Here is a 14,144-nt window from a genome sequence, read left to right on the forward strand (position 1 = left end):
ATAGAATACGAAAAAACTTACTTTGGCACGTTCGAGAACATCACAGATATCTGGAGTCTCTATTAAGATCCTGCATTTCCATGGTTCTTCTCTACGAACAGCTTTTCTACCCACTTGTTGTAGTAACTTGTGCATCACTATTTCTCCATCAGTAGATACATGTATGAGAGATCTGCTGACCAGGATTTTCAACCCGTGTTTGATATCCAAATTATTGTCAGCGAACATGGATTTCACAAGATCAACATCATTATAGTTGAAGAAGACAGCAATATGGAGAAATAGAGATAGTTCATTCTCATGTAAACTCTCATAACCGACTTTTAGTACTTCCTCGATGTCTTGATGATCAAGAATAGTATCTAGCTTGAGTATTACCTCTTCCCACTCCTCCTCATTCTTCCCACGTAAAGATGAACCCACTACACGGAGACCCAATGGAAGATTACCACAAAGCTTTGTTACTCTCAACGCAAGCTCTTTGAAACAAATATGTGGATAGCTTTGCCTAAAAGCATATCTACACAAGATTTTGAGAGCTTGTTCATCAGATGGAAACCCCACATGGTACGTATAGTTGATACCATGTTGCTGCATAAGCTCATTATTTTCTGTGGTAACTACAATCCTACTTCCAGGGCCAAACCATGTAGTTTCATTAGCCAACGCCTCTAATTGCTTTATACTGTTCACATCATCAAGAATGATGAGCACTCTGTGGTCGCAGAGCCTTTCTTTTAAAGCACCCAGATGGCTTATCCTCATATCATTTTGGTTCAACATCTGTGAAAGAAGTTGGTTTTGTAAATGCAACTTCAAACCGTGCTCATCAAATCCACTATGGTGACTTCCTCTAAGGTTGTTCACAAAACAACTTAGTTGAAAACGGCTCGAGAATATGCTATGTAAAGCTCTGGCAATGGTCGTTTTACCAATCCCAGCAGGACCAGAGATTGCAACCATCTTCACTCCATCATCATCTAAATCTAGCAAAGACAGTACTTTCATCAAATGAATCTCAATTCCTACCATGCCACAAAAATCCCTAGACGGTGTAGCATTCAATTTATCTAAAACATCTTTTGATATCTTCTCAATCATTCTCGCTTCATTTTCCCTAACAAAAGAAAAAAAAATATTACCTATCAAATAGTCAGAGAGATAACATTCCTCTGTTCATAATAATCGGAAATTTGTTTCTATTATTCACTCAACAAAAACATTCTTTTTATCATAGAACTAGGTAAATTTTTTAAAAAATAATAATTACAAAAATTTAAAAATATTTTTAAATAATAAGAAAATATATTTAAAATTATTTTAATGATTTGGTCAAACTAAAATTGTAAAATAATTAATTTTATCAATCCAAATATATATATTATTTTTTAAAATTGTAATTAAAATATTTGTATGGTCAAGTTATATAATCTAATTTGAACCATATTAACATAGGAAATTTTCATGTTTACCACATTGTCGATACCATTATTCATGTTTAACACTTCTAAAGAGACATTTTCAAAAATATATTCTTCATTAAGATGCAAAAGACCCTTATATCTTTGCTCTCTATATATATAATAAATAATTATTTATATAATTATATAAATAAAATTAAATAAATTCAAAAAAAATTATGTTTTCAAATTATACTTTTTTCAAATTAGAACTTTTTTATAATTATTTTAAAAAACAAATCTTTTTGAAATTCAAAAATTATTTTTGAAACTATTTTTTTAATTCTTTTTAAAAAAATAAAATATATATTTATATATTTATTAGAATCCTAAGCTCAACATTCCAAAGTCTAGATTAGTTAACCTTAGGATTATAAATGATATTTTTCTCTTTAAAAGTGAGAGTAAAAGTAGTTAAGGTAAACAAGAAAAGTGGTATAATGAATGTGGTATTTTGGCAATTTTCCTATTAAAATAGATAATTTTTAAATTTGAATGTTTATTAAATGAGAATTTATACTCATATGATTTTATGATCATTTATGTTCTTTTATAACAAAATTCTAAATCATTAATTACAAAATTTTGTGAGTGGGACTTTAATATTTTCAGTAATTCATGGTCGTTTTAAAAATTCTAAATATAACATGTACGATAAAAATCTGAAATTATTATTATATGTATAGTGTGATTGTTTGATTTTTCTTAATATCATAAAAGTAAAGAAAAATAGAAAAATTGTATCAAAAGTGTAGTATTCAGAATCATTAATTTCCATATGTATTTCAAATCATTTAGTAATTTTTTGTGGTTATTATTTAAGGAAAAAGGATAGATATTTTTGTAGATTCATATTTAATTTTATGGTTTTCAGTATTAGGCAATAAGTATATATCATAAGGATGTATTTGTAATTACTACATAGTACTAAATACCCTACTTGTACATTGTATAAATACTCTCTACATTATCAATAAACGTATCATTCAGTCTAAACTCTTATATGGTATCAGAGCCCTAATACTATCTCTAAAACTATAGCCGCCAACCTTCCTTTCAAATTTTTCGATCTCTCATTCAACCATGTCTCAAAACTCTGGTACTCCCACATTTACACATGAAACCATTGCAGTCTCCGCAACAAAGAGTTTGATGAACGTCAATATGACAAACGTCACAAAACTCACCTCCTCAAATTTCCTCATGTGGAGTCGCCAAGTGCATGCTCTCCTTGATGGCTACTCTCTTGCAGGCTACATCGATGGCTCAGTGATTGTTCCTCCACCAACAATCACCAATGATGAAGGGGTTGCAGACAACCCTGACTACACGCTCTGGAAGCGTCAAGATCGACTTATTTACAGTGGCCTCCTCGGAGCCATCACAACAACCATTCAACCAATCTTGTCGACCACGACAACCTCAGCAGAGATCTGGACCATACTAAGTTCTACATACGCAAAGCCAAGCAGAGGCCACATCAAGCAACTTAAGCAACAGCTTGAGACATGGACCAAGGGAACTAAGTCCATCAATGAATATTATCAAGGGCTCACAACTCGTTTTGATCAGCTTGCGCTCCTCGGCAAACCCATGGACCTTGAAGATCAGATTGAACGTGTACTTGGTGGCCTTCCTGAAGAGTATAAAACTCTTATTGATCAAGTTGAGAGTCGTGACTCACCACCGTCACTCTCTGAACTTCACGAGAAGCTAATCAATCAAGAGGCAAAACTACAGACGGTGCAACCACCAGTGATCTCAGCTCCTGTTACAGCAAATTACACAAACTACAGAGGTCAATCAAGCAACAACAACAAACACAACGCTGGACGTCGTGGGGGTTACCAAGGTCGTGGCTCATCAGGTTACCAAGGTAACCAAACATGGCAACAACAGCTCAATACCTCTGGAGGTCAAGGACGTGGCTATCAAGGCAAATGCCAAATCTGCTCAGTGTTTGGACATAGTGCCCGTAGGTGCCCTCAGTTGCAATCATCAGGCTACTCCTATGGGACTCAGACACAATCGTCCCTTCCATGGCAGCCACGCGCAAACTTCATCAATGCCAACCCCTACAACGTCACGCCATGGATTCTTGACAGTGGTGCGACTCACCATCTCACCTCGGACCTACAGAACCTCTCCCTCCATCATGCTTATCACGGTGGTGAAGAAGTAGCAATTGCGGATGGCTCGAGTTTGCCTATAACTCACACTGGTTCAACATCCTTCTCTACACACACTAAACCCTTGCTTCTCAATAATATACTATGTGTGCCTACTGTTAGCAAGAATCTAGTCTCAGTTCATAGATTATGTAATGCTAACAATGTCTCAGTTGAGTTCTTTCCTGCTCACTTTCAGGTGAAGGACCTGCACTCGGGGGCGCAGTTGCTTCAAGGCCAAGCGAAGGCTGATTTGTATGAGTGGCCCATGCCTAACCCGAAACCTAAAGCTTACGCATCCTACCCTGATACGAAAGCAACCTTAACGCAGTGGCATCATAGGCTTGGGCACCCATCCTCCTCTACTCTTAAATTTGTTATTTCCAAATTCAGTTTACCTTGTTTGAAAACTTCTTCTAGTGCGTTTCCTTGCAACAATTGTCTTCTTAATAAAACTCAGAAACTTCCTTTTCATCAAAGCTCTATCTTCTCCACAAAACCTCTTGAGTACTTATTTACTGATGTGTGGCAATCCCCAATCCTATCACCCAAAAACCAGAAATATTACCTTGTCCTAGTTGATCATTTTACACGCTACACTTGGTTGTTTCCACTCAAAGCTAAATCAGAGGTCAAAATGATCTTTACCCAATTCAAACCCCTTGTTGAGAACCGTTTTCAAACCAAAATCCAAAACCTTTACTCTGATAATGGGGGAGAATTCTTGGCTCTCAGATCCTTTCTTGCCTCTCACGGCATCTCTCATCTAACCACTCCTCCACACACACCAGAACACAATGGCATGTCTGAGCGAAAGCATAGGCATATTGTTGAAACTGGCCTCTCTCTTCTCTCTACAGCCCAAATGCCTTTAACCTACTGGCCTGAAGCTTTTGCCACTGCTGTCTACCTTATCAACCGACTAACCACCCCTCTTCTTGCTCACCAATCGCCCTACAAAAAGCTATTCAACCAGGACCCCAACTACCTGAAACTGAGAACTTTTGGTTGCTTGTGTTATCCATGGTTGAGACCCTATGCCCCCAACAAACTTGAAAACCGCTCCATACCTTGTATCTTCATTGGATACTCCCTCACTCAAAGTGCATACATGTGCTTAGATCCTACCTCTGGTCGTGTTTATACTTCACGCCATGTTCGTTTCAATGAAACCAACTTCCCATGTAAACAATGACTGGCCTGTTCGGCAAGGTGATGTTAATAAAGCTTTTTTGCAAGGACATCTCAATGAAGAAGTCTTTATGGCTCAACCTCCTGGCTTTGCTGATGCTGATAGACCATCACATGTCTGCAAGTTAAGGAAAGCACTCTATGGCCTTAAACAGGCGCCAAGAGCTTGGTACTCTGAGCTTCACAAGTACCTCATCTCCTCAGGCTTCCGCAACTCGCTCTCTGACACATCACTTTTCATCTACAAAGAAGGTACCAATTATGTTTACCTCTTGGTTTATGTCGATGACATCTTGGTTACAGGAACCTCATCTACACTGGTCCAGTCAGTCATCACCAACTTGGCAAAGAAATTCTCGATAAAAGATATGGGTGATTTGAGTTACTTTCTTGGCATTGAAGCAATTCGAAATAAAAATGGGTTGCATCTCATGCAGAGGAAGTATACCATTGACTTACTGACCAAAACAGACATGCTTCATGCTAAACCTGTCTCCACACCGATGGCGTCATCTCCAAAACTCTCTCTGCGTTCGGGTACAGTCTTGCCTGATCCTCATGAATATCGACGGGTCGTTGGAAGCCTCCAGTACCTTGCTTTGACGCGCCCTGACATATCTTATGCAGTTAATAGATTATCACAGTTCATGCACCAGCCCACAACAGATCACTGGCAAGCTGTCAAGCGTGTGCTGCGCTATCTCTCGGGGACCTTGACACATGGGATCTTCCTTCGTAAAGATGCAAATCCCCGCCTACATGGGTTCTCAGATGCAGATTGGGCAGGGGACTCTGATGATTATGTATCCACAAACGGTTTTATCATCTACTTTGGGAGTCAGCCGGTTTCTTGGACTTCACACAAACAGAAAGGTGTGGCTAGATCCTCCACTGAGGCTGAATATCGCGCGGTCGCTAATGCTGCTGCCGAACTACGCTGGATCTGCTCTCTTATGACAGAACTTGGTGTCTATCTTCCTTCTGCCCCTACAGTGTATTGCGATAATATTGGCGCCACTTACCTGTGCGCCAACCCAGTATTTCATTCAAGGATGAAACACATTGCTATCGACTACCACTTTGTGCGAGGACAAATACAAAACGGCCAGCTTCGTGTCACTCATGTCTCATCTCATGACCAGCTAGCCGATGGCCTTACCAAACCTCTTCCACGGAAAGCTTTTCAACAACTATGCAACAAGATTGGTGTCACCTCAGTCCCACCATCTTGAGAGGGAGTATTAGGCAATAAGTATATATCATAAGGATGTATTTGTAATTACTACATAGTACTAAATACCCTACTTGTACATTGTATAAATACTCTCTACATTATCAATAAACGTATCATTCAGTCTAAACTCTTATATTCAGTAAGATAGATATATTTAGATTTTAAACCAAATAATAAATGACATGTGTTATAATTATTGGACTAATAATTTGGAGACATGAGAATGGCGAATATAAGACAGATTTCTCTTCAGCCCAGACCTGGAACCAAATTCGTATCAGGAAGAATAAGGTACCTTGGAGTAAACTTGTCTGGTTTTCTCAGGCGGTCCCTGTAGAACCTAAAATCTGCACAAAGTATTTGATAGTGATCGGAAGTTTGATCTAGGGAAGACAAATGATGTAGGCAACGATATCTTTATAACACAACGATGTAAACAGTTTCCAGTAGGTAAAAATAGACTTTATTGATGAATAAGATCGAATACAATGAGTTGAACTAGATCGAATGATACAAATGAGATCGGTAAAGAAAGGATCTAAGATTGGGATGAAAACAAGGTCGATGTATGTGTGTAGCTATCTCTAGAGTTTTCAACGTCTCCCTCTTCATGTCGGTTCCTCTTCCTTTATAGTGAGTCGACCTCGTGATCTTCGTAACTGCTCCGCGATCTTCGTGACTGCTCCGCGTTCTCCGGGACCTCGAAGTCTTCGTTTTCGAGCTCGATTGCTTGCTATGGGCTTCAGTTCCTTACGGCCCATATCTTTGATCGCGGTCCATTAATGTACTGACCGAAATTGGGTCCAACAGTCCCTAGGCACTCTTTCATGGTTTGGCTTGCTTTCAACAACAGATTATTTACGGAGGATCGAATGAGGATTTTGGGGATTGAGCAAGTGTGCATGCTGTGTGGAGAAAAGAATGAGGCAAGAGATCATCTTTACTTCACATGCCCTTACTCGTTTACCATATGGATGAACATCACTGGAAGAATATTTGGCCAAGCCATTTCGCCTGACTGGGAAGCAACGATAACAACTCTTATGAACTCCAATAAATGCCGCATGGACACTATCCTATTGAGGCTGAATTTTCACTGCGCTATCTATTTAATTTGGATGGAGAGGAACTCAAGAAGACATGGAGGAATATGGGTCTCACTCGACGAACTCACTTAAAGGATTGGAAAATTGGTTCGTAATCGCATATCCTCTTTACGATATGCATGGCCTCATTCGCTTCAAGGACTACTGAGAAGATGGTTTGAGCTTAATTAAGCATAAAAACTGGGCCACTGTATTCTTTCATTCTTTTTCTAGTTTAGCATAGAATATCTCTTGTAAATGTGCCTTACAGTGATCAATAAATTTGATTTTCAATAAAAAAATAAAAATTATTCTACTAATTTAAACATATTTTTAAAAATCATTCTAGTGAGAGCACATCAAAATAGCACACAGGTAAATAACACATAAGAGAAAAGTTACTTTAAAAATCTTCTCAAATAATATATAGAGGATTCCAATTAAAGTAATCCATCTTGTTCATTATAAAACACCGTCAACTGGTTTATCCGACTTGGCTGTCAGACTGAATTCAACCATGAACTATATATCTAGTTTTTTTTTTTTTTGATGAAATTTCAAATTTATTGATAATACTAGAAAGAATATATGTACAAACCTATGTGGTTACAATTGAATAATAAGAGCAAACAGCCAAACTAAGTATCATGAGCTCCAAACCACCTTTGCATCAGACCTTGCAACCTTGGCCTTAAGTAATAACACGTAGACATGATGCGGTTACGAACCGTCTTGTCCACCAATCTAGCAATGTGCTCAACCGGCTTTGAAACATGGTTGTGGAGTCTCTCATTCCGTTCTCTCCAAATGTAGTAGATAGTAACCTGCAGCACAAGTCTGAGCAGAATAAATGTAAGCCGATCATAGTGACCTGTCAAGAGCCTCGTGATGGTAGTATCCCAATCAGGATCCGGGTCCATGCCAAATAAGTTTCCTGCAACTTTGAGCCAAAGTGTGAACGTGTACGGACAAGCAAAGAATAGATGATCTCGTGTTTCGTCTTGCTCCCCACAGTAGAGACAATATTGTGCATGACCCCACTGTGCAGTGCAATGTCCAGTTGATAGCCTATCTCATACAGCCAACCACGTGATGAAAGCAAATCTCGGCACTCCTTGCTGAAACCAAATCAGCCTACTCCACATTACTTGATCCTTCTTCTTTCTAATATTACTCCAAGTGTTCTTGGAGTTAAACCTGCTGCTATAGGTGTCGTCTCCATCTCTCCATAACACCCCGTCAGACACGTTTGCAGTCAAAATTAGTGGGAGCTCTCGAATGTCATGAACAAGATCTTGAAGGAAATGGTCACGACATCTACGAAACCTCCACTCGCCATCTACGAACACGTCACAGATCCTAGCACTCATTCCAATACCCAGTTTCTGAGTCTCTATTTCACCCGCTAGGTCAATCAGTCGGCCCTTAGGGTGCCACAAATCTGTCCAGAATCTCACACTACAACCGTCCTGGATCTTCATACGAATGAAACCTTTTGCAAGAGTACGAAACCGTAACAGCTTCCTCCAAACCCACGATCCTATCACAGTATCTTTTACATATTTTGCAAGAGCACGAAACCATAACAGCTTCCTCCAAACCCACGACCCTATCACAGTATCTCTTGCGTTCCAAAAGACCTCCTGTCTGAGTAGATAATGATGTACCCAAGTTACCCAGAGCGAAGAAGCCTGAGAGAAAAGCCTCCAGATGAGCTTCAGCACAAAGACAGTACTAAAATCCTTTATTCTTCTAATACCCAGGCCTCCTTCCTCATAAGGACAGCACACATCTTCCCAAGCAATCTTTGCGCGAGTAGTATTGTTTGGAGAACCACTCCATAGGAAGGTCGAGCACATGCTTTCAATTTCGTCGATGCAAGATTGAGGTAGACAAAATGCAGAACACCAGAAGTTAGTGATGCTGGCAATGACCAACTTAATAAGCTGCAGCCTCCCTGCGTAAGAAAGAGCCTTGCTCGTCCAACTGAGTAATCTGTTGCGAATCTTCACAATCAAAGGTTCATAGTCGCTTCTTGTCATAATCTTCGTAGTCAGAGGAAGCCCAAGGTACTTAATAGGTAGAGCAGAGACAGAGAGGCCTACCACTCCTGCTTCCCTCTACCTGCAACAAACACTGTTGACTTAGCTACATTTATCTTTAAACCTGATTTTTTTTCGAAATCATCAAACACAGAAAGAACACCACGAAGAGATTCCGGCGTTCCATCCATAAATACAACAATATCGTCAGCAAAGCTCAGGTGAGACAAATTTACTTCCATGCACTGAGGATGGTAACCAATCTTCTCTTCAGCAACAGCCTTGTTCAGGAGTTTGGAGAGAACGTTGCTAATAATCACGTAGAGGTATGGAGACAAAGAGCAGCCCTGCCTAATGCCTATATATCTAGTTGGTAAGAGAGAGTATTCGGGTACTTGTTCGGGTTTGGTTCGGGTCTATTTGGATTATGGAGTTATAGATTTAATTTTCATTTAGGTATTTATAAATTTTAGTTCGGGATCGATTCAGTAGTTAGGATATCCAATTAGATTATGTAACTAAAATAAAAAAAATTCAATATACCTTAAAATATTTAAAATCCAAAACTAAAAAATAATAAAAAACATATAAATTTAAATATTGCAAACTACATATCTAAAATTAACATGAAAATTGGTTTGATTTAGATATCTAGATGTAGAACCAATAGGAATTTAGATTTTTTGGCGTTTAAAGTATTTCTGGATACTCTCAGATATTTTATTATAACTATTTGTCAAGTATGATCTAGATACTTTCGAATATGTTGGAAATTTTTTTGGAATATTAAATATAAATTAAGTTATTTATTTAATTATTTAACTTTAATTCGAGTATTTAATTTAATACTACACTCTTATACGCGCTATGCATAGAATTTGTTATTTTGCTTTAAATATTTTAAATTATAAGAAAATAATGCATTTATAAAGATATTTTCAGTTTTATTATATATGTAAACGTATAGATATTTCTTAATCTATATTCAGCGTTTGGTTGTATGAACAGAAATATTTAACACTGTAAATATATATATATTCATAAATTTTAAATGTTCTAGTTTTATTATAATGAAAACCTATAATTTAAATTTCTATTGTAGTTAAATTTTTGAAAATGTTTTATAAAAAGTTGTATAATCTAAGTTTAATATGTATTGTGAGGATTTAAAATATTTTATATTTTCTTGTAAAATAATATATAATAGATTTTACTTATATATTTAATATTTTCTAACTAAAAATAAATAGATATAATTATTTAATATTCAAATATAATAATTATCTATATAACCCATGAAAATTTTCACTTTTACCTTCTTTGTGGTACCACAATTCATGTTTACCATCATTAAAGTAACATTTTCACAAATATCATCAATAAATAGATATTTTTTTAATTATAAAATTCAGAAAAAAATTGTATATTTTTTCACTAGAAAATTGCCACAAATACAACATTCATAATATCAATTTTCATGTTTACACTAACTAATCTTTCCTTCACTTTTAATGAAAAGTAAAAGACATTTATACTAGTAGGGTTAACTAATATAGACTTAGAATTTAGAGTTGAAAGGCGGGGTAGGGTTTTTGGAATGTGAAATTTTGGATTCTAATAAATAAATAAATACTTAAAAAAAAAATTTTAAAAAATAAAAAATAATTTCAAAAATAATTTTCGATTTTCAAAAAAAAATTTTGAAAAAAAATCGAAAAAAAAATTCAAAAAAATATATTTATCAAAAACATCGAATTTGAAAAAGTATAATTCGAAAACATTAAAAAAATTATTTTTTATTTTATTTTTATCTATTTTATTTATTTAAAATATCATGTTTACCACTTTCATCATATCATTATTCATTTTTACCACCACTAAATGGACATTTTCAAAAATAAATTTTTCGTTAAGTGACGAAAAATTCTTATACCCTTGTTCTCTATATTTAAATAAATAAAAATTAAAAAGGGGGAATTTCATGGGAAAATTGCCACAAATACCACATTCATTGTACCACTTTTCATATTTTCACTAACCACTTTTACCCTCACTTTTAATGAAAGTTAAAAGAGATTTAAACCTCTAAAGTTAACTAATCTAGCCTTAGGGTTTTTGGAATGTGAAATTTAGGATTCTACTAAATATATAAATAAATACTTAAAAATATATATTAAATTTTTTAAAAAATAATTTCAAACGGAATTTTTGATTTTCAAAAATAAATTTTGGAAAACAAAATTTGAAAAATGAAATTCAAAAAAAATTATAAAAAAACTAAATTCGAAAACATAAAAAAATATTTTTATTTGTATTTATTTAAAAATTATTTATTATATATATAGAGAACAAGGGTATAAGAGTATTTAGTCAGTTAATGAATAAGGTATTTTTGAAAATGTCATTTTAGTGGTGGTAAAGATGAATAATGGTATCATGAAAGTGGTAAGCATGAAATTCCCGTATTTTAAATTTCACCTTCCAAAATCCACCGCTCAACTCTAAAAGTTTAGATTTGTTAAAACTCTATGATTATAATTGTTTATTTACCTCTTTAAAACTGAGAATAAATGTGGTTATAGTAAAAATAAGAAATAGTATTAGAAATGTGGTAGTTTAAACAATTTCTCATAACCCATTATGCATTAAATGTTTTGACGTTTTCAATATTTCTAATTAAAACTGGTTGATCCATTTTTTATGGGTTAATATATTGGAAATTTTTATGTTTACCACATTGTTGGTACCATTATTCATATTTACCTTCATTAAATGAATATTTTCACAAAATACTCTTACACCCTTGTTTAATATGTATATAAATTTAAATAAAAAAATAAAATAATAAAAAAGAAAAAAAAACTTTTTTTGTAGTTTCGAATTATACGTTTTCAAATTTGAACCATTTTTTAAAACAAATTTTGAATTTTTTTTCAATTTTTTTTTCAAATTTTCTTTTAGAAATTCGAAAATTCTTTTTGAAATAATTTTTTCAAAATTTTTAAAAACTTTTTAAGTAGTTATATATATATTTATTAAATCTTAATCTCCACATTCCAAAACTCTACCCCACCCCTTAACTTTAAAGGGGAAATTTCATTTTTTTTTTTTTTTGACAGCAAGACATTCACAGACTCATATTGACTCTGTAAACCAAATCGGCAACTCCGAATCCATATGAACGACGGAAGACGGTTGTTTCCTAGCACTACGTGCCAAGCTATCCGCCCTTTGGTTCTCCGTTCGGGGAACATGGATGATGTCTGAGTTGAAGAAGCTCTTTCGAAAAAGCTTGATATCTTCCAGATAGGTTTCAAATGCTGGTCATTCTTCTGGTTCCGAAACCATCTTCACCAATTGAGAACAATCCGTTGCAAACGTAACCTGAAACTGTCTTAGATTCTTCATACATTCCATTGCCCAAATCAATGCCTCCACCTCCGAATGAAGAGGTGACAGACACGCCCTTACATTCCTTGCTCCTAATAAACCATCAAAACCTGGTAAGGTACTATACCATCCTTGTCCCAAAAATAGTTCATTCTCTTTCCACGAACCATCTATAAAACACCAGCGTCCTATAGTTTCTAATGTAGGTCGGGCCTGTACTTGCCTCTCCCTTCGTTGATCAGTGTTAACCTGTGCTTCAGCCCAAAGTGTCGATTCCAGTTCTGCTAATCTAAGTGTTTCCCTTGGATCAATATCCAGACTACTAAACACTTTATTGTTCCGACCTTTCCATATATACCAATATATCCATGCAAATTGGTGGTCATCCATCTTTGGAGTAACTCGCCAAAAGAGATGATCCATGTTACCAAAAAACGAACAAGTTGGAAAAAAATCCGGACTCGATGGTATTTTAGATAGTGCCCACACTTGACGTGCTGGAGGACATTCAAAAAACACATGATTAATTGATTCCTCCGGGTCTCCGCATCGAGCACAACAAATTTCCCCTTGTATTCCTCTCCCCCGCAGATTCTTCATTACCGCTATACAACCTGAAACGAGTTGCCATAAAAAGTGCTTCAACTTCGGTGGGCACCGCACTTCCCAGCAGAAAGCTTTTAACGGATCCACTGTGGGTCCATAAAATTCTGGTGGTTTTTCCTTATCAGGATATACCCGTTCCACCTGATACCCTGATTTGACCGAATATTTCCCATTATTAGTGAAATGCCATCCATTCCTATCATCCATCTGATGTCTACTTAATGGAATACTTTCAATAATTTGTGCATCATGAGGATCCACCAAAGCCCTGATTGCCTCAAGATTCCAAGTTCGGGATTCCAAATTAATGAGGGAATCCACTGTGAGATCCGGGTAACTGTTGTGAAGATTTTTGTTTGCTGGTCTCGGGCGAGTGGCTGGGATCCAAGGATCATTCCATACGGAAATAGATGAACCTGTTCCCACCCTTTTAATTAGTCCTTTACAAACCAGAGATCTAGCAGAGATCATACTTCTCCAGCCATATGACGGGGAGTAAGATCGGATCGGTTCAAGGGGTGAAGCATTCCTATAGTACCGTCCTTTAAAGACTCTAGAGAAAAGAGTGTTTGGTTTCTCAATCAGCCTCCACAGTTGCTTTCCAAGCATCACCGTGTTAAAATCCATAAGATCCTTAAAACCTAATCCACCATTGTCTTTAGGGAGGCATAACTTATCCCATGATTTCCAATGCATGCCTTTTGTGCTCCCTCCTGGACTCCACCAAAATTGAGCTACTGCACTCGTTAATTTTTTAACAGTAGCTTTTGGTAATCGATAAACAGACATGACATGATTTGGCAGAGCCGTAACCACCGACTTAATAATCACCTCCTTCCCACCTTTAGTAAAATATCTAAAAGTCCATCCATTTACCCTCTTATTCAAACGTTCTTGAACAAATCCGAACACTTGGACTTTAGATCCCCCAAGGCTTTCGGGTAACCCTAGATAAGATCCCATTCCTC

The 14,144-nt window shown here is 36.1% G+C and overlaps 1 protein-coding gene across 1 annotated transcript in view; it reads right to left on the reverse strand.

The window, feature by feature from the left end:
* The window catches only part of LOC106320058 (disease resistance protein RML1B-like), a 24,602-nt gene that overhangs the window by 3,230 nt on the left and 7,228 nt on the right, over positions 1-14,144 (reverse strand). The window contains exon 2 of the mRNA XM_013758424.1: positions 22-1,117. Coding sequence (XP_013613878.1) covers positions 22-1,117 — 1,096 coding nt within the window. The remainder of the gene's footprint in view (positions 1-21; positions 1,118-14,144) is intronic.

This window comes from Brassica oleracea, unplaced genomic scaffold (assembly GCF_000695525.1).
Source record: "Brassica oleracea var. oleracea cultivar TO1000 unplaced genomic scaffold, BOL UnpScaffold00787, whole genome shotgun sequence".
Classification (NCBI taxonomy): Eukaryota; Viridiplantae; Streptophyta; class Magnoliopsida; order Brassicales; family Brassicaceae; genus Brassica; species Brassica oleracea.